The sequence below is a fragment of the Heterodontus francisci genome, chromosome 5, assembly GCF_036365525.1.
Source record: "Heterodontus francisci isolate sHetFra1 chromosome 5, sHetFra1.hap1, whole genome shotgun sequence".
NCBI classification, from domain to species: domain Eukaryota; kingdom Metazoa; phylum Chordata; class Chondrichthyes; order Heterodontiformes; family Heterodontidae; genus Heterodontus; species Heterodontus francisci.
In genome coordinates, this window is record NC_090375.1 from 92488073 (window position 1) to 92510337 (window position 22265).

Below are 22265 nucleotides of genomic sequence, written 5' to 3' on the forward strand. Positions count from 1 at the left end.
AACTCCCTCAAGAAACTCCAATAAATAGATTAAACATGATTTCCGCTTCACAAAACCATGTTGGCACTGTCTGATTACCGTGATTTTTTTCTAAATGCCCTGCTATAATGTCTTTCATAATAGCTTCTAACATTTTACCCAAGACAGATGTTAAGCTAACTGGCCTGTAGTTTCCTGCTTTCAGTCTCCCTCCCTTTTTGAATAAAGGAGTTACATCCACTATTTTCCAGTCTTTAACAGAACCTTCTCCGAATCTAGGGAATTTTGGAAAATGAAAACTAACACATCAACTATCTCATTAGCCACTTCTTTTAACACCCTAGGATGACGTCCATCAGGATCCGGGGACTTATCTGCCCGCAGCTCCAACAATTTCTTCAGTACCACTTCCCTGGTGATTGTAATTTTCTTGAGTTCCTCCCTCCCTTCCATTTCCTGACTTACAACTAATACTGGGATGTTACTTGTATCCTCAATAATAAAGACCGATGCAAAATATCTGTTCAATTCATCTGCCATCTCTTTATTATCCATTATTAATTCCCCAGACTCACTTTCTATAGGACAAATGCTCACTTTGTTAACTCTTTTCTTTTTTAAATATCTATAGAAACTCTGACTATCTGTCTTTATATTCTCAGTCCTAAATGATCGACCCCCTCATCCCGAGACTGTGCCTCTCTGTTCTAGATTCCCCAGCCAGGGAAAACGACCTCCCAGTGACTACCCTGTCAAGCCCCTTCAGAGTCCTGTATGTTCCAATGAGATCACCTCCAACTTCAGAGACCAATCTAGTGAACACTCATTGTACCACCTCCCTCTCAGGCAAGTATATCCTTCCTTAAATATGGAGGCCAAAACTGTGCACAGTACTCAAGCTGTGGTCTCACCGAAGCTCTGTACAATTGTAGCAAGATTTCCTTATTCTTGTACTCCAATCCTCTTGCAATAAAGGTCATGTCATTTGCCTTCCTAATCACTTGCTGTACCTGCATGTAACTTTGTGTTCCTGAGCACACCCAAATCCCTCTAAACATCAACATTTATAAGTTTCACACCTCTTAAAAAATATTCTGCTCTTCTATCCTTAGTACTAAAGTGAATAACCTCACACTTCCCCACATTATACTACATCTGCCATCTTATTTTCCACACGCTAATTGGTCTATGGCTGAATTTTTTTGTGACGACAGGAGTCCTGGCAGTGGGCCAGAAGGTTGGCCCTCGTCAGACCCCTGAAGCCATTTAACAGCAGGCAGGCCATTAACTGCCTGCCGTCAGGGACACTGTCCCTTTAAGGGACGAACTTCCACTTCCAAGAGCTGCCAGCCAATTGGAAGGCTGGCAGCTCTGCAGTACCGACAGTGCCACTGGGAGCCGTGGCAACTGCCAATACTGCAGGAGGTCCTTTGGGACCCCAGGAGAGGTAAATGGGGTCGAGGTCACCATTCAGGCAGGCACCGGCGATGGGACGGGGGAGTGGATTAGTGAATGTGGAGGGATGGGTCTACCCGAAGGAGGGGGGGGGGGGCGGCGGCAATTGCCACTGGCGGGACCATCTGGGGTCCTGGAAGGCCCCCAAAAGAGGGAGCCCCCACTCCTGACTCTGCTAGGGGGCCGCCAGGTTAACCCTGGCAGTGTCTCCCCGCAGCAAAGTCAGGAAGAGGTCATTAATTGACTACTTAAAGGCCTCAACTAGCCTGGGGCGGGCAGGCTGTTGTTGGCCTTCCCCACCCCAGACTAAATTGGAAGGAGACAGACACCTATCTCTACTCTCTGCTTCCTGTTCATTAACCAATCCTTCATCCGTGCTCCAATAACCCCAAATTCAATGAGCCCTTAACTTGCATATTAATCTTCTGTGTGGCACCTTATTGAAAGCCTTTTGGAAATCCAAGTATACTACATCTACTTGCTCCCCTTTATCTACCCTACCAGTTACATCCTCAAAAAGCTCTAATAAATTTGGCAAACAGGATTTCCCTTTCGTAAAACCATGTTGACGCTGTCTGATCAAACTATGATTTTCAAAGTGCATTGTTAAGATTTCCTTAATGAATAGATTCCAGAATTTGCCTGATAACTGATGTCAGGCTAACTGACCTGTAGTTCCCAGTTTTCTCTCTTCCTCCTTTCTTGAATAGAGGTGTTACCTTTACTAACTTCCAATCTGCTGTTACCATTCTAGAATCTAAGGAATTTTACCCTCTATTTTTGGACATAATTTGTGTCTTCTACTGTGAAGAGATACACAAAGGGCTGGATTTTGTTTCCAGGGCTGGGAAACGGACCATTTCTGGGTCCTGACCCCACCCGCGGGGGAAACAGTCACAGGCCCCAAGTATCATGGGGCCAGCCTCTTAATTGGCTTGAAGGTTTGGCGGCCAATTAGCGGCCACGGGGGTGAGAATGGAGGCAGGAATGAAAAAAAAGAGCAGGCCCGATTTATGCACACAGCAGCGGCCATTACAGTGCCGTACCCGGCACCTCCATGCATCTCAGCCATAGGCAGAGACAAGTAAGCAGGCTGCCTCCACCGACTCCTAGGCCACAAGGGGAAGTAGCTGAGAGCAGAAACCTTGGGCACAGCACAGAGTGGAACACTGGGGTTTCTTTTACCGGTAACTGCGCACTGTCTATCTTCATGAGCACCATGTAAATATCAACACATAAAGCCAGGCATGTGATCTTTTTAGCAATGGCAGGACAAAAAAGGAGGGATCAATTGGTGAAGGGGAGGAAGCGTCCATGAACAGTGATAATGAAACTTCTGGGCAGATGTGCATCCTTCATTGACGGTAAGAGTTTACATATTCCAGGCTGCGTCGTCAATGGAAGTGTTCTCACAGGCAGCTCAGTGAGTTCTAGACCATGCCGTTCATCCTGGGTCAGAGGGGCTCAGTTCAAATGAGCCTAAATCGAATTATCCCTGACATTAATGGCATCCTGAAGAGATCCTCAAGCCCCACACTGGGATACGTCTGTGTTCTGGATCTTCCTTCTCTGCCTCCTCTTCCTCCTACTCCTTCTCTTCCTCTGATGAGCTGTCTTGTTCCAGGGCCTCACCCTCTTCTGGAGGGCCATATTACAGAGAGCGCAGCAGACCGCCACAATGAACGAGACCCTTGCAGGAGTGTATTGCAGGGAGCTAGCCGACCGGTCCAAGAACCGGAAACCTATTGTCAGAAGTCTGATGGCCTGCACTATGATGGTCCTAGTGAGCAAATGGCTTCGGCTGTAGCGCCTCTGTACCTCTGTCTTGGGTTCTCAGAGGGGTGAGTAGCCATCCCTTCAAGGGATATCCCTTGACCCCTAGAATCTGTCCATGGAGTTTGAGCAGTGGAGTGAAGAGCTATGGCAGCCTGGACTGGCGGAGGTTGAAGGAGTCACGACTGTCGCCAGGAAAGCAAGCACACACATACAGAAGCAGCTCTTGTTGTAGTTGCAGCCCAGCTGGACGTTGAGGGAGTGGAAGCTCTTCCTGTTGATGAATCTCACTGGCCTGTCATTAGGTGCCTTGAGGGCCACACCTGCAGGAATCCAGCAATGGAGGCAAAACCCACTTCCCTCTGTGCCAGCGAGGCCATGTCTGTCTGGAATTGAATGTACTGTCCAGCTCTGACAAATAGAGCATCAGCGACCTGCAAGTGGTGTGCAGCCATTTGTTAGATGCCACCAAGGTCTGCAGTTGATCTTTGGAAGGAGCCAGTGGTGAAGAAGTTCAAGGTCACAGTGACTTTGACGGCTACTGACGGCATTGATAACAGTGCTGCGAGGTGTGAGGTCTTCAACGACGAAGGCACAGATCTCTATGACCATCTGCCTGGAGAGCTGCAGTCTCCTGCAGAACCGGGTTTCGATCATCTCAAGGTAGCTCCTTCTTCACCGATAGATCCTTTCCTGAGGGTAAGGCCTCCAATGCCTACCTGCACCTCATCCCTCTTCTCTGCTCACCTGATGCTCGGAGCTCTGCCCTTCCTGTGGAGGATGTTGCCCCTCATCGCCACTGGACCCAAAATCTGAAGGTTGTGCCCCCACTGCCAGCTGCTGTCTTCCTTTTGCTCAGGTGCCCCCCCCACACCCCGAAATTGTGTTTGGATGCCTTGCTCCCTCATCTTATAGCCCTGCAATGCCAGCAGGGTGACGAACCCCTCCACTGCCTCAGCACTTACTAACCACTCGCCTGTGACAATGGCCGGGTCACCCTCTGCGCCATTCTCCCTCTCATGGGGCCCATCAAATTCCCTGGGGCAGCCACGACTGGTTCCCCGCTGTGTATCCAATTCCATGCACTTGGTCTGACCCAGACCCAGCATGCAGCCTGAGCACCTCTGATAAAATTTAAACAGGGCCATCAACGAGCTCTCAGTGAATTCATTAACAATCTTAATTGTTAATGGATTGGGCAGGTTCCTGGCCTCTTCTTTTAATGTAATACTATCCTTAACTTCTCGAGGAAGCTGCAGATGGATCTTTCTCACTGAGTTTTTGTTTTTTAATGGAATGTATTTTTGCTGAACATTTTGCCAAGGAGCATAGAGGGGACTGAACGAACTTGGCATCGGGATTTTCAGAGCTTCGAGCTGATCCTTTCCAGTATGGAAGTGGTGGCCAACGTCATGAAAACACTCGCAGACCGATCCATGATGCAGAGCCTGATGGATGATGTCTCAGCCTGCATTGCAACTTAAGTGGAAACCATCCAACATCTGAGTGCAGCAGTGGAAGCTCACACTGAGGTCTCAACTTGTTGCCATGCAAGTGCAGCTTGTTGCAATGCAGGTTCAGACTGCTGCCAGCTTGGCTGCAGATACCAGTGCTCAAATGGGTTTGCATAGTCTCACAACAGTCCAGCAAACTGTCCTCCAACAGATTACAAGGATTGCTATGGAGCCTTCCACCAGCCACAGGGGTAGCACTGCATAGCAGCATGACAACAGGCAAAGGCACATGCTGTGATGAACAGTGACAAAGGGAAGGTAAGGTGCATGCCTACTGTAGAATGGAGATTTGGGGCTGTGTTCACTGGAATCATTGTTGCTGAGGTGATTACAGCAGCCCGGTCAGAAAGGGGATGTGTTGGTTGCCTACTCTCTTGCCCCTGCTCCTCCACTTCCTCCCCCTGCTCCAGAGCTGCTCACTGTATCCCTGGTGGCGAGGGCTGTGCCCTCTGGATGGCGAGGTTGTGCAAGATACAGTTGAACACAACAAATCAGCAGACACGCTCGGCAAATACTACAGAGCTTCTCCAGAGTGGTCCAGGTAGTGGAACCATTGTTCGAGTTCCCCAATGATCTGCTTGATGGTGTTTCGTGCAGCAGCATGGCTCTCATACACATGCTGCCTGCGTTGAATTGCACACCGGAGTCATGAGCCAATTGGTAAGCAGATGTGGCTTGTTGCCCAGAGGCCACCATCTGGTTTGACGAGGTGGCTCAAGTCCTGAGGGAACAGTGGACTGGTGCAGAACAAAGGCATCATGACTACTGCCAGGATAATGAGCATACAAAGAACAAAGAAAATTACAGCATAGGAACAGGCCCTTCGGCCTTCCAAGCCTGCGCCGATCCAGATCCTCTACCTAAACATGTCGCCTATTTTCTAAGGGTCTGTATCTCTTTGCTTCCTGCCCATTCATGTATCTATCTAGATACATCTTAAAAGACGCTATCGTGTTCGCATCTACCACCTCCGCTGGCAACGCGTTCCAGGCACCCCCCATCCTCTGCGTAAAGAACTTTCCACGCATATCCCCCCCTAAACTTTTCCCCTCTCACTTTGAACTTGTGACCCCTAGTATTTGAATCCCCCACTCTGGGAAAAAGCTTCTTGCTATCCACCCTGTCTATACCTCTCATGATTTTGTACACCTCAATCAGGTCCCCCCTCAACCTCTGCCTTTCTAATGAAAATAATCCTAAATACTCAACCTCTCTTCATAGCTAGCGCCCTCCATACCTGGCAACATCCTGGTGAACCTCCTCTGCACCCTCTCCAAAGCATCCACATCCTTTTGGTAATGTGGCGACCAGAACTGCACGCAGTATTCCAAATGTGGCCGAACCAAAGTCCTATACAACTGTAACATGACCTGCCAACTCTTGTACTCAATACCCCGTCCGATGAAGGAAAGCATGCCGTATGCCTTCTTGACCACTCTATTTACCTGCGTTGCCACCTTCAGGGAACAATGGACCTGAACACCCAAATCTCTTTGTACATCAACTTTCCCCAGGACTTTTCCATTTACTGTATAGTTCACTCTTGAATTGGATCTTCCAAAATGCATCACCTCGCATTTGCCCTGATTGAACTCCATCTGCCATTTCTCTGCCCAACTCTCCAATCTATCTATATTCTGCTGTATTCTCTGACAGTCCCCTTCACTATCTGCTACTCCACCAATCTTAGTATCGTCTGCAAACTTGCTAATCAGACCACTTATACTTTCCTCCAAGATCCTGCATGATGTGCTGAACATGGCTGAACACCAACTGTACATTCAGGGAGTGAAACCTTTTGCAGTTGCAGGACATTTCTGCATTTAGATGAGGCACTTACAAAGCCAAATATATACAGTCAATGGCACCCTGCACCATAGGGAAGCCTGCTAACCTAGCAAAGCCATGTGCATGCTCCACTTGCTTCTCTCTGGTCAGAGAAAGCACTTCCCTTTTGCAACAGTGGACAACAAACTGGGAGATTTAAGATGTTCCTGATGCAAAGAAATTCATAGCCACAGTCACCTTCATTGCCATTGGCAGTGCTGCCCTTACCCTGCTCTGAGACTGCAAGTCTACCTGAGGTAGTAGATTTCAGTGTGCATTTCCTTTGTAAAAGAGGCGAAGACCCTAGGTGGATAAGGCCTCCTGCTGAGAGCTGTTCTCAATACTCCTCCTCTCCCTACGAGCAGCTTGTTCTCTTTTGTGCTGCCTCTGCTCAATCTCCCTCTCATGCTTCAGGCCAAGGGCTATGGTAACTACAGCATCCCTGGACTTAAAACACGTGGTCTGACCGATTTTACCGGCAGTAGAAAACTCACAGCACTTCTACAATCTCAGACAGAGCCAGTGGAAAGCAATCAGCAATTAAGCTGAAAATAGTTGATGATCCCTTTAAATAGCAATGGGTGGGGGGGGGGGGGGGTCCATCTTGCTGCTGAATGCATTTTCAGCTAATGCTCTGTCTCAAATAGGCACAGCTGGAGTGGCGAGGTTGAAAATGGCAGCGCTGGTATCAAATATGCGTTACGCACTGACTGGCATTGCAATCTGCTGGTGCACACTCCTAATGCCCATGCTAATATCCTCACCAAAATGGCATCTGTCACAGATAAATGTGTGTGTGCAGCATGGCTGCCACTAATACAAAACAACACCCATCGTGCCTAAACGAATTTTGCAGCCCATGATTTTGATAGAAAACCCAAGATTGTTTTCTTCTGTTTGTTATCATTAATACAACTGTTGCTCCAAACATATATAATTACATCTAATATATAAACCAAGACATCGTTATATTTGTTTTTTAATTTAAAGGAGTATTTTGTAATTGTTCCTTCGACTTAATCCTTACACAAGCATATTCTGTAACTTTTTATAATAAAGTCATACCTGTTCCATCAAGTCCAAAACCTTTAACACAAAGGTTAGGAGAAGTTTGGTCGCTGGAAAGTGTTTGCATAGTTTTATTTTTAGCTGGTGTTACATATCTACAAAAAACAGAATTAGATCAGAATTTGTTACACAAACACTGTAGCTAACACTTGACTACATTATCACAGTCAAATATGAACTGTAATTTTATACAACCCTTTTAAAATGCAAGCCTTAAATGGAAAATCATTTACATTTGGGACGTTTGTCATATTAAGATATTAGTGTTATGGACAGGTGGGAAATGATGTGGGTGACATCTCAATTGACTGCAGATAGTTTTTTTTTAAATAGTGTTTTAAGGGTCAAATAAACAGACAAACAACAGGTTTTTTCATAGGTTTAAAAAGAAAGATAGCTATTTATTGAACAATACCTGAAAATGTTTGCAACCTCATCCACTCACAAAAGCACACATGCACACACACAAGAAAATAGAGAGATTAGAGGATAGCATGCATTTAAATCCAATTGTTATAAAAAGAGTTCACTTTGAAGCTTTTTTGGTTCACCAGGAGGAATTTTTAACTGCGTTGCAGGCCTGATGATCCTTGTCTTGGTTCACTGAAATATTGCATATTCCTTTGTTTAAGACGCAGTCAAAGTCAGTGAACAATCTTGTTAAAATTTCTCAGGTGGGGAAGTTTTCAAGGTCACCTTTGGAGGCTCTGCCACGGTGGTTTAAAGATGTTATCAGCTTAGCATTTCAATGTGCCTTCCCAGAACTAATCCAGACGTGATGATGAGTCACAATGTGTGTTTGCAGTACAAGAGCTGTCAACTGACCTCTTACTCCATCTTGTCTGCAGCAAAATGTGTCCATTTTATGGACTCTAATTCACCAGTTCATTTTTACAGTTCATAATTGCTCCAGTTCACTTTAGTCCATATCTGCTCCTTTCGTGAACATGACATTAGTAAGTTAAAAGTGATATTTTCACATTTTCAAGCTTGATACGTATTTCTTATCTGTAACTTTGCATACAACCACAACTGAAATTAACTGCAAACAACATTTTTTTTCTCCACTCCACTGATGAAGGCACTGACCTAATGCTGTGGTATGGTTCCACAGCACTTGTTGTATACCTGTACTTTACCAAGTGGCTATTCTTCAAGAATGAGTCTAGACAGTAAGGAAAACATCAGAAACCCATCCTGACCTGACATCCATAAACACACATTTCCCAGTGAAGGCTAAAGTTTAAACATCAGGCATGGGAACTGGGTTATTTTACTCTCAGCTCAGGGGAATGGATATCAATTGTACTGTTCCTACTGCAACCCTAAGTAAGTTCTGCAAATTCAGCACAGGCCAGGAATAAAAAAAAGTGAAAATACATCACATTTCTGCCTCAGCCCCTGAAATACAGTTGAACAAATTCAATCCATTCAAAGTATCTTAGTACTACCAGACAAAGCAGCTGTGAACCATAATGTAGTTATCTTTATTTTCCATAGTACTATATCTTACACTTGATTTGAATGTGAAACTGAATGTAAGTATATTTTAAGTGATTCCTGTTTCTCATCTACATGCTGCCCTTAGGGGGCATCATCCGAAAACATAGCATCAGTTTCCACATGTACACTGAGGACATCCCGCTGTACCTTACCACCACTCTCCTAAATTGCCACATTGCTTGCCCAACATCCAGTGCTGGATCAGCAGAATCTTCCTCCAATAAAATATTGTGAAGACTGCAGCTATTGTCTTTTGTCTCTGCTACAAACTTCATTCCCTAGTCACCAACTCCATCCCTCTCCCTGGCAACTGGCTGAGGCTGAACCAGATTGTTTGTTATTTTGGTCTCACATTTGACCCAGAGATGAGTTTCTGACCACATATCCACACCATCGCTAAGACCACCCATTTCCAACTCCTTAGCACTATCCAACTGCATACCTGCCTCAGCTTACCTGCTGCTGAAACCCTCAGCCATGCCTTTGTCATCTCTCGACTAGAGTATTCCGACACACGCTTGGCCAGCCTCCCAACTTGCACCCTTCGTAAATTAGGTCATCCAAAACTCTGCTGTCAGTGTCATAAATCACACCAAGTCCTGTTCACCCATCACTCCTGTGCTCACTGAACTAACTGGCTCCTGAAATAAAAACAAGAAATGCTGGAAATACTCAGCAGGTCTGGCAGCATCTGTGGAGAGAGAAGCAGAGTTAACGTTTCAGGTCAGTTCCGTAGAAGGGTCACTGACCTGAAACGTTAACTCTGCTTCTCTCTCCACAGATGCTGCCAGACCTGCTGAGTATTTCCAGCATTTCTTGTTTTTATTTCAGATTTCCAGCATCCGCAGTATTTTGCTTTTATTACACTGGTTCCTGGTCTGGCAACGCCTCAAATTTAAACATTTTCATCCTTGTTTTCAAATGCCTCCATGTTGTCCGTCCCCATTTCTGTAATCACCTCCACCCCTACAACGCTCCAAGATACCTGAGCAACTACAATTCTGGCCTCTTGAGCACCTCCGATTTTAATCGCTCCACCATTGGCAGCCGTGCCTAAGCTGAGAATTCCCTCCCGAATACCTCTCTGCCTCTTTACCTCTCTTTCTTCATTTCAGACGCTCCTGAAACCTATATCTTTGACCAAGCTTTTGTCCCAATATCTCGTTATGTGGCTCGGTATCAAATTTTGTTTGTTAACACTCCTGTGAAGCACAAGTATAATGGAAGTTTTAAGATACAGAAACTTTAAAAGTACAACTTCCAACCTGTCCTTGGGATTGGGAGAAAAAAAGAATCAAACTAGAATGAAACATTCTTTCATGAGGTATTTCAAGAAAAGCACCTTGCTTCTAAACAATAAAATATCACTTATCTAACGTTCTCACCTTTCAGCATTCCCATTTGCATTTTCTGAAGACTGACTTATTTCTTGGGTTTCTGAGTGTACAGATGCTGTAAACTATCAGAAAAGGTTTAATAAAAGTCAAGTTTCAGGTGAAAATAGTCAATACAGAGAATATTTATGATTTTACACAACGTTGACCATTACCATAGCCAAGACAATCACCAATTAGAAATTCTGGTTTGAGCCTTCAGCTGGCTGTAGTCTGACTATTTTAGCAGATATTCTGGATATTTATGAAACATGGCAATGTTTGTAGCTGCCATACACGAGAAGATTCCCAAGTTTAATTTACAGCTTGTGCTTCAATTTCCAGCCCATGTTGATCTCACTTAAAGTGCTTTCAAGAGAAATGGGGTGGAGTAAGTTTACCTTAGTTGCCATAGTCAGGTCATTGAAATTGGTTCTGCACTGCCTTCCTTGGGATGAGGGATATGCCATGAAGGGCCACAACGACCTCTCACCATAAGGTGGTAACATGCAAGGGTATTAATCATCAGTGCACAGCAATACAGGCTGTAACCTTACTGAAAAATAATTCACATCAGATCGGACCGGGTCCGGAGGGACACGATGTTCAAATCTCTGGACAAGGGCAGGAAAAATGTACCCAACGTGGCCCTCATCCTGATGACCACCTTCGTGTGCGGCTGCATCAAGCTGTGTGTAGATCCCCAGTACGCAAACTCCAAGTGTTACTACGTGCTGAGGTTCTATCTGTCCCCGGTGTTGCGAAGGATGGGCCTGGTCACATTGCCGCGGAACGCTCCGTGCAGTTGGGCGGTGCCGTACCACCTATCCTTCGTGGAGCAGTTTCTGCGGGAAAACACCTTTGACCACCGGTCCATCAGGCAGTGGGCTGCACGGAATGTCCTCAAGGCCCTACGGGAAAAGGAAACGGTGGATCCTGTCGGATGGTTCCCCGAGCAGACCGTCAAAGTCATTTGGCGGAATGCCTCATCACCAGAACTTTCAAACAAGCACCAAGACGTAGCTTGGCTGGTGGTGAGAAGGGCCCTCCCCGTCAGATCCTTCATGCACACCTGAAGTCTCGCCCCCTCCGCACAGTGCCCCCACGTTGGCTGTGGTGGGGAAGAGACGGCCGCCCACCTCCTCCTGGAATGTGCCTTTGCAAAGCAGGTGTGGAAAGAGATGCAGTGGTTTTTGTCAAGGTTCATCCCAAACAGCTCTGTAACACAGGAGTCTGTGCTCTACGGGCTGTTCCCAGGGACGCACACCGAGACAAACATCAACTGCTGCTGGAGGACTATCAATTCAGTGAAAGACGCCCTTTGGTCTGCCCGAAACTTGCTGGTCTTCCAGCGCAAAGAGTTGTCCACCACCGAATGTTGCAGACTGGCACATTCCAAGGTCCAGGACTACGTGCTGAGGGACGCACTAAAGCTTGGGGCAGCCGCAGCAAAGGCTCAATGGGGAAAGACCACAGTGTAAGGTTCCCCCACCAAGCTGGACTGAGGGGCTGGATCCATGGGAAACCCCTCGAACTGTATCGTTAATATTCTCAATTGCTGTAAATGTAAAACTGTAATTGACATGACAATTGTGAAACGGAAGGGTTGGGAAGAAACTCATGACAGTATTGAAGGAAACTGATCTCCCTTGCAATGTTTGTATTTTTTGGTGCTGTTTGGAAACTGTTTGGCAATGTAATTTTTACAGATTTTTATGAATAAAGTATATTTTGGAAATAAAAAAAAAAAATCTCCAAAATATTCTAAGCTCAGTAATATGTTTCTCCAAGTCATACCTGTCTGAACCACAGTTCAGTCTTTGCTTCCAATTCACGGATATGGCGAATCACTTTGCAGACAAATGGTGATGAAATTTTCACAAAATCACAATTATGGTATGCAGAGGAACCAAGATGGCATGAACCTTCGGTCATCTCTTGGTGGGGAGAAAAGCAAAATTAATGTCCATAATGAAATATAGCCTTTGTTCTTTCTAATCTCAAAATTGATGAGCATGTATTTTGTACTAGGAGGGCCGACACTTTATCTTTGTGTCTTTGTGAGACATTTCTTTTCTTGTTTTATACATGAGCCAATAGGCAAACAGCAATTGGAAAAGAAGATTTACAAGGATGATACTAGAACCACAAGATTATACCCATTATGAAAGGATGAACAGACAGAGTCTCTTTCGTATGTAAAAAAGGCCGAGGGTGTGAACAAATAGAGGTCTTTAAAATTCTGAAAGGTTTTGATAGAGTAAGCACAGATAGTGTGTTCCTACTTGTGGGGAAGCGCAAAACTAGAGGTCATCAATATAAAAAGTCACCAAGAAATCAAACAGGGAATTCTGAAGAAACTTTACCCAGAAAGTAGTGAGAATGTGGAACTCGCTACCACAGGAAGTAGTTGAGGCAAATGGTATAGATGCATTTAAGGAGAAGCTCAATAAGCATATGAGGGAGAAGGGAATGGAGGGTTATACTGATATGGTTCGATGAAGAGGGATGGGAGGAGGCTCAAGCGGAGCATTAACACTGGGATGGGCTGGTTCGGTCAAAATAGCCTGTTTCTGTGCTATATTGTATTCAAATTATTCTTAAGTATAGTATGCTATACTTCTATTGAATTTTATATACTAGTACTAGTCCTCTTCATTGAGAACTTGCTGAGGATGATCCCAGGTTTCTTAAACTTTTTGCATCCTTCTGATATTTTGGCCTCCTTCTCTTCCTCATATCCCCTTCCAGCTCACAATGCGCACCTGAATTCAATTGCTCGGAACAGCAGATAGAAGTCAGGGAAGGGGAGTGAGGCACTGTACTGTAGGTTGGAGACAGCCTACACTGTAATTTGGATATCCCCGTTATACAATATACTATAACATGAATTATCAAGTGCTTGAAGGTATACTTACGTTAAACCCAACAATTTTTAGTTTAAACAAGACTAAGACAATAAAAATAGGCATGCTGTACAGAAAAGGCTTTGAAAATTATAGCTTGTCGCCAACATACCATGGTTGGACACCATGGGAGTTCAATTTGATAGCCCTCGAAAACAGGCATGGGAATTGTGATGTGCGGTTAATTCATGCCCCATTGATTGCAATGCAAGCTGCACACCAACTTCATGTTGCTTACTCATTTCAATTATTTCAGCATCTAGCCAGCGCTAACCGTGCTGTTGATTGGCTGGATGCATCAGCAGGGAGTCAATATCGTGGATGGCTAGCACCGCTTAAAGCTAGCAGGCACTGCTCAAAGCTAGCTGCACCTCTTAAAGGGCAGGTGTATTGTGGCTGGAGCAGGTTTTGGCAGTCATACAGGAGGTAACTCTGACGTAGGAAACATTGCGCAACATGGGAGAGAGCGGGCTCCAAGGTTTTCGGATGTTGCACTGGAGGAGGTGCAAAGGAGAGATATCCTGTATCCGCAGAATACCAGGAAGGCTTCTAGATACATGCTCCAAAGGCAGTGGGAGCAGATAGCCTTGGAGATCAATGCCAGGCGTCAAGCCCTGCAGTTCTGTGATCTGAATGCAGTGCTGCAAGATGTTCAATGAGCTCACAAGAATGGTCAAGGTCATTGAATGGGACTTCAAATGCCATATCCAACCAACAGCACCACTAGCCTCAGACTCTGCTCAAGTCACCACAAGCCCATCTCTCACCTACCAACAATCTGTTTTAATCATGTCTCATACCTGGCATCTATATGTTCCATTGCATTTTCACACATTGAGCATTGCTGCAAGGCTCACACCTACATCTCACAGCTTGTACACATTGGCAGCTACTTAACCACATTATCCAAAAAGATTAAACAAAATTCACTAGCATACTTCCCTCTCTCTTGCAGAACAAAGTGGCACAGAACCAGAGGCAGCAGAAGCTCACTGGAGGGGGACAGGCACATCTGCATGTCTTCACCCCATGGAGGAGATGGTGCTGGCCATTATTGGAATGGCCATTGCTGAGGCCATGGCTAACGGCGAGCCTGAAACCATCAAAAATGACAGTAACCTCATATCTAATCCTCCTTCTCACATTCCACCTCCTCACATCCCACTCTACTGATTTACATGTTGTAGATTGTGTAAGCAAGCATTACTTACTTCCCCCACCTCTCCCTGAACCACATTCTTACCTTGTGCCTTTCACCTGTCAGATACTGAAGAACTGCAATTGGGCCAGCAGTGTGCAGGAGCAAGTGAAAGAGGAAGAAAAGACTGATGGAGGAACAGCAAATAAACAGTGATGATGAAGATGCACTGTCGTTCTATTTCACACAAGCAGCCACGAGCTCTGATACCGACGCTGCAAATAATTAAGAGAATAGCATAGAGGTGGGAATCTGCACATCGTGAGGCACAAGAATCCTGCAGCCAGGGCAGAGGGCAAAGATAGCACAGGTACCAGCTTGCCCGAGGACGATGCCGCACACAGGTTCCGTTGAAGAATACTCAGATCAGCACTTCAATGGGGCAGCCTACAGAAGAATGCTGATGTATATGCACAACAAAATGCTTGGCGTATTGGGAAGCTCAAAGAAAGCCTGCTGTCACTAACAAGGAGTATTGAGGAATCGAGCACCAACTTACCTCAGGGCTTTGCAAAGCTTGGAGCCCATCCTTTCAAGCATGGAAGTGGTAGTCAATCAACTCCACCAACACACTTGTGAACCCAACAAAGCAGCGTCTAATGGCCAATGCTGGAATTTCCATTGTAGCACAGGCAGTAGCCACCCAAAGTCATGCAAGGTCAGCTGCCATACATACTCAGCCATTATGGCTGTGGATTAGTATGCAAAGGGGCTTGCAGGGTGTTACAGCAATCCAGCAATCTGTCTTCCAACAGATTACTAGGATTGCTGAAGTGCCACCCCGGGAATGTGGCAGTGGCTCTGAAACATAAACATGCTGTCCTCTCTCAGGGAGACTCATTTGTCCACCCACCACTGCCATTCCACCAATGTCCATAGGGACTGTCCTATGAAGAGAGATTGGGGAAACTGGACCTGTATTCTCTTTGAGTTTTGAAGAATGAGAGATGATCTCATTGAAATCTACAAAATACTTAAAGGGTATAGACAGGATAGATGCAGGTAAGATGTTTCCCCTGGTTGGGGAGTCTACAGCCACGGGACATAATTTCAAAATAAGGTGGAAGCCACGTAGAATGGAGATGAAGAGAAATTTCTATACTCAGAGGGTTGTGAATCTTTGGAACTCTCGACCCCAGAGGGCTGTGGAAGCTCAGTCATTATGTTTAAAGCAGAGATTGACAGATTGCTAAATACCAATGGCATAAAGGGATATGGGGATAGTGTGGGGAAAAAGGCATTGAAGTGGATGATCAGCCATGAGCACACTGAATGGCAGAGCAGGCTTGATGGACTGAATGGCCTACTCCTGCTCCAATGTTCCCAATGCTCTTGCTGTCATGTCTCAGTCAGTCAGCCCAGACTGCTGCCACCCATGCCAAGATTGTGTAGTCTGCTGTCAGGCATTCTGGGCCCAGAGCTGCTCAAGGTCATCCTCCAAGGCCATCTGCAGTCACTCCACTGAAACTCAGCAGCTATACTGCAGCCACTGAGGCAGCACTTTGGACAGACAAAGTCACAGGGAAGACTGGTACTAAGGGGCTGCCCAGGAATGGTTAGTTGACTTTTGTATGGAATATGGCATGATTTGGTTTGAAATGTTTATTTTATGGTAGCTTTTATTTTTGTATTGTGGCCAAGCAGATGCTGTGATGATTTTTTTTATTCGCTCATGGGATCTCAGTATCGCTGGATAGGCCAGCATTTATTGCCCATCCCTAATTGCCCTTGAGAAAGTGGTGATGAGCTGTCTTCCTGAACCGCTTCAGTCCTTGGGATGAAGGTACACCCAGTGCTGTTAGGAAGGGAGTTCCAGGATTTTGAGTGAAGGAATGGCGATATAGTTCCATGTCAGGCTGGTGTGTGGCTCGGAGAGGAACTTGCAGGTGGTGATGTTCCCATGCATCTGCTGCCCTTGTCCTTCGAGGTGGTAGAGGTTGCAGGTTTGGAAAGTGCTGCCGAATGAGCCTTGGTGAGTTGCAGCAGTGCATCTTGTAGATGGTACACAGTGCTGTCACTGTGCGTTGATGGTGGAGGGAGTGAATGTTGAAGGTGGCGGATGGGGTGCCAATCAAGCAGACTGCTTTGTCTTGGATGGTGTCGAGCTTCTTGAGCGTTGTTGGAGCTGCACCCATCCAGGCAAGTGGAGCATATTCCATCACATTCCTGACTTGCGCCTTGTAGATGGTGGACAGGCATTGGGGAGACAGGAGGCGGGTTACTCACTACAGGATTCCCAGCCTCTGACCTGCTCTTGTAGCCACAATAGTTTTGTGGCTGGTCCAGTTCAGTTTCTGGTCAACAGTAACCCCCAGGATGTTAATAGTGGGGGATTCAGCGATGGTAATGCCATTAAACATCAAGGGGAGATGGTTATTACCTGGCACTTGTGTAGCGCAAATGTTACTTACCACTTATCAGCCCAAGCCTGGATGTTGTCCAGGTCTTGCTGCATCTGGACACGGGCTGCTTCAGTATCTGAGGAGTTAATGAGAAGAAAGGTGAGGGACTGTTGGTGAATGGAGAATTGGGGTTGCGATTACTGATATTGTACATGAATGAGTTCTTCAGACAGCCTTCCCTGAAAGGGCTGCCTAGGTTGCCTCCTCCCTTCCTCTTCCTCTTGAAATGCGTGCTGTATAGCTGATGCCAAGGTCTGTCCCCTCATAATTGCCAGGTTGTGCCACATGCAGCAGACCACCATGAACCTTGACACCCACTCTGCCAAGTACTGCAGGGCTCCTCTAGAGCGGTCCAAGCAGCAGAAGCATTTGCTCAGCAGGTCAACAGTCTGCGCTATCTCATTCCATGTGGCTGTATGGCTTTCATTGTAAGAATGCTGCACACGTGTGCATGGGTTGTGTACGGAAGTCATCAGCCATGTCGTCAGCAGCTAACCATTGTTGTCTAGTAGCCACCCTTTGTTTTACTGAAGTAGCTCAACTGCAGCTGGCACAGCAGACTCCTGCAAAATTAAAGCATCATGACTGCTACCAGGTACTGATCTTCATTATTCACTGCCTATGGTTAAACACTAGCTTGACAATAAGGGAGTGCAATCCTTTTCAGCTCTGGTTCAGGCAAGTAAAGCTGGACATTGGACTGTACAGCGCAAAAATCCATGCCGCTGGCCGGCGTATCGGTTTGCCAGCACCATCCCAGCCCTGGGCCATTTTCCAGGAAGGGGATGGGGGTCAGAGGGGCTACCTGCCTGCAAGCAGTGGGTAGCCAACTGAGGTCAAGTTAATGGTCAATTCAGGCCAATTGTCAGAGGCCAACTGGAATTTTCAGAAGCGCCAGGGGCTAGGCCAGCAGGCTGGAGGCAGCCTCCCCGGTGGCAGTCCCTCTCCACAATGGTCACCCTACTGCTGAGACCATTTTAAAATTTTAAACTTTTAAAAGTTGCAGAAAGGGCACCTCAAGATGGAGGGGCTCTCTCTCTCTTAGCTGAACTGCAGGCTGCTGCTCCTGCCAAGCTAGAGGGCCTCCTATTGGCCCTCCAGCTTAGAGAGCCCGCCCACCATACTTAATTGGATGACAACCCCACCCCTTGGTCACCAATTGGCCAAGTTGGGGAAAACCACTGCCAGGTGACTGTTTGCCACACAGTATGGGGTCATGACTCCCATTTGATCCCTATGTAAGGATCCTGACCCAAAACCCCAAATTCTGCCCATTGAGGCAGGGAAATTCCCACTTCATGTATAAAATGCCCTACATAGCAAGTGGCTGCCAAAAATTATCTGGGTTAAAAATAAGAGTCACTATATTAATGATAGTATAGCATGAAAATATGGTTACTATACATTAAGTTTCAGCTACAACTTTTTAATATAGTCGCATTCAAAAACTCAGTGCATATCAAATAAATTCAGCCTAAAGAGACTGGATTCATGCTGGTAGGTCAGGCTATATAAATGAGGTTTGATTGGAACAATGTTAAGTTATTTCACCATTAGAGCACCATGTTGGAAGGCTTTTGGTGAAGATCACACAGTTTTTTAAAAAAGAGACACCAAGGTAAAAGGATAAAAGCCAAAGTGTAGACGAAAACAGTAAGTAACAAGATAAAATCACGAATAATGTGATTAGATGATGAAATGCTGAGAAATTGGAATGAGCACTTATAATATTTGGCTCTTCAAGCTCACATTTTTAAGAGATTCATGAAGTCACCTTTGTTTATTGTTCCTTTATGTTGTGATAGATGTCAAACATGCAATCTGACCTTTACTCAACACTCCATTGTATTATTGTGCTCTTCAGCTTGCTGCTCCAGACTGTTTACAAACTTGCTGCCATATTTGACCCTGAGATGAGCTTCCATCCAGATATCCACACCATCATGAAGACCAGCTAGTTCCACATCCTTAACATCGTCCAACTTCGTCTCTGCCTCAGCTCATCTGCTGCTAAAACTCTCATCCACACCTATGTTACCTCTAGACTGGACTATTCCAATGCACCCTTGGCCAACTTCCCACAGTCTATCCTCCATAAACTTGAAGTCATCTAAAACTCTGCTGCCCATCCAAACACGTGCCATGTCCCATTCACATATCACCCCGATGGTTACTGGCCTACATTGGGTCCCAGTCAAGCAGCACCTTGTTTTTAAAATTCTCATCGTTGTTTTAAAATCCCACTATGGCCTCGCCTCTCCCTATCCCTGTCACCTCCTTCTGCCCACAACCCTCAGCTATCTGAGCTCATCTAATTCTTGCCCCCTAAACATCCCCAATTTTAATTGCTCCACCATTGGTGGCTATCCCTTCAGCTCTAAGCACCCTAAACTTTTCACCGCCTCTCTACTTCTTTTTCCTCCTTTCTTCTTCTTTGGCCTCCTTGTCTCGAGAGACAATGGGCAAGCGCCTAGAGGTGGTCAGTGGTTTCTGGAGCAGCACCTGGAGTGGCTATAAAGGCCAATTCTAGAGTGACAGACTCTTCCACAGGCGCTGCAGATAAAATTGGTTCTCGGGGCTGTTATAAAGTTGGCTCTCTCCTTGCACTTCTGTCTTTTTTCCTGCCAACTGCTAAGTCTCTTCGACTCACCACTCTTTAGACCCGCCTTTATGGCTGTCCACCAGGTCTGGCAATCACTGACAACTGACTCCCACGACTTGCGGTCAATGTCACAGGACTTCATGTCATGTTTGCAGACGTTTTTAAAGCGGAGACATGGACGGCCGGTGGGTCTGATACCAGTGACGAGCTCGCTGTACCATGTGTCCTTGGGGATCCTGCAATCTTCCATGCGGCTCACACAGCCAAGCCATCTCAAGCGCCGTTGGCTCAGTAGGGTGTATATGCTGGGGATGTTGGACGCCCCGAGGACTTTTGCGTTGGAGATACGGTCCTGCCACCTGATGCCAAGGATTCTTCGGAGGCAGCGAAGATGGAATGAGTTGAGACGTTGCTCTTTTTCCTCCTTTACTACATTCCTTAAAACCTGCCTCTTTGACCAAGCTTTTGGCCATCTGGCCTGATATTGCCTTATATGGCTTGGTGTCAAATATTGCTTTATAATGCTCTTGTGAAGTGCCTTGAGACGTTTTATTATGTTAAAGGTGCTATATAAATACAAGTTGTTGTTGCCAATATTAGTACTTTCTGAAGATATATAAATGCAAGTTGAGGGGTAGAAGGGTGAGGATTTGAGAGTTTCATTGCCTTTTCCAAGATACTTTAAATACTTTCAAACTGATGATTGAAGCCTCAGATTTGCTTCTATTATACAATTATCAAAATAAATCTCTGATTAGCATAAAATAAAAACAGAAAATGTTGGAAATACTCAGCAGGTCAGGCAGCATCTGTGGAGTGGGAAACAAAGTTAACGTTTCAGGTCAATGACCTTCCATCCAGGTCTATTCCAATACTCTCCTGGTCAATCTCACATCTTGTATCCTGCAGAAACTTGAGCACACCCAAAACTCTGCTGCTCCTACCCTAACTCACACCAAATCCTGTTCACCCACAACCCTGTTCTCACTGACCTACATTGGCTCCCAATCTCACAACAACTTGATTTTCTCATCCTTGTTTCTAAATTCCTCCACGACCTCACCTTTCCCAATCTCTGTAACCCCCATCAACCATGCGACTCTTCAAGATCACTGCAGTCATCCAATTCTGGCCTCTTGAGTATCCCTGATTTTAATCACTTCATTCTTAGCAGCATGCCTTTAGCTACCAAGGCCTAACTCTGGAATTCCTCTCTAAACCTCTCTGCCTCTCTATCTCTTCCTTTAAGATGCTCCTTAAAACCTTATTCTTTGACCAAGATTATGGCCATCTGTCCTAAAATGTCCTATATAGCTCAATGCCAGATTTTTGTTGATGATTCTTTTGTGAAGTGCCTTGAAGCATTTTACTACTTTAAAAGCACTGCACTAATGTAAGTTATTGTTGTTGATGATCTGTGAAAACAAGGTACCTACCTCGTACCTGAGCAGATACTCCATTATTAGACTTACTTAATAGCTGTACTTCTGCCATTATATTCCTGTTTGTGGTTCCTATATAAAAACACAAAAAATGTTTCCTCTTAAAAATCATTGCATTAAAATTGAACTGCTAATCTGCACTTTAATACTGTATTTGAATAGAATCATAGAACGATACAGCACAGAAAAAGGTCATAGAGTTACACAGCACAGAGACAGTCCCTTCGGCCCACCATGTCCACACCGGCCATCAAGCACCTATCTATTCTAATCCCATTTTCCAAAACTTGGTCCGTAGTCTTGTATGCTATGGCATCAAAATACTTCTTAAATGTTGTGACAGTTCCTGCCTCTACCAGCCCTCAGGCAGTGCGTTCCAGATTCCAAATGCCCTCTGGGTGAAAAAATGTTTCCTCAAATCCCCTCTAAACCTCCTGCCCCTTACCTTAAATCTATGCCCCCTGGTTATTGACACCTACGCTAAGGGAAAATGTTTATTCCTATCTACCCTACCCACACCTCTCATAATTTTGTATACTTCTACCAGGTCCCCCCTCAGCCTTCTCTACCTATCCAGTCTCTCTTCATAGCTGAAATGCTCCAGCCCTGACAACATCTTGGTGAATCTCCTCTGCACCCTGTGGCCTAACTAGCATTTTATACAGCGCCATCATAACCTCCCTGCTCTTATATTATATGCCTTGGCTGATAAAGGTCAGTATCCCATATGCCTTCCTAACCACCTTATCTACCTGTGCTGCTGCCTTCACTGATCTATGGACAAGTACACCAAGGTCCCTCTGACCCTCTGTACTTCCTAGGGTCCTACCATCCATTGTATATTCCCTTGCCTTGTTAGTCCTCCCAAAATGCATCACCTCACACTTCTCAGGATTAAATTCCATTTGCTACTGCTTGGCCCATCTTACCGCCCATCTATATCGTCCTGTAATCTAAGGCTTTCCTCCTCACTATTTACGACACCACCAATTTTCGTGTCGTCTGCGAACTTACTGATCATACCTCCTATATTCACGTCTAAATCATTAATGTGCACTACAAACAGCAAGGGTCCCAGCACCGATCCTTGTGGTACACCACTGGTCACAGGCTTCCAATTGTAAAAGCAACCCTCGACCACCACCCGCTGCCTCCTGACACTAAGCCAATTTTGGATCAAATTTGCCAAATTGCCCTGGATCCCATGGGCTCTTACCTTCTTG

General features: G+C 45.6%; 1 protein-coding gene across 14 annotated transcripts in view; it reads right to left on the reverse strand.

The window, feature by feature from the left end:
• LOC137369959 (coiled-coil domain-containing protein 178) overlaps positions 1–22265 on the reverse strand; it is a 546010-nt gene that overhangs the window by 519226 nt on the left and 4519 nt on the right. For 9 of the 14 annotated variants that reach the window (XM_068031773.1, XM_068031776.1, XM_068031774.1 and 6 more), the window contains exons 2-6: positions 21037–21114; positions 17008–17074; positions 12290–12429; positions 10505–10578; positions 7614–7711 (exon numbers count right to left, since the gene is read on the reverse strand). In XM_068031773.1, coding sequence (XP_067887874.1) covers positions 7614–7711; positions 10505–10578; positions 12290–12429; positions 17008–17074; positions 21037–21060 — 403 coding nt within the window. In that variant the 5' untranslated portion in view covers positions 21061–21114. Of the gene's footprint in view, positions 1–7613; positions 7712–10504; positions 10579–12289; positions 12430–17007; positions 17075–21036; positions 21115–22265 lie in introns of those variants that run through there. The other 5 variants (XM_068031766.1, XM_068031765.1, XM_068031767.1 and 2 more) reach the window with 5 other exon arrangements.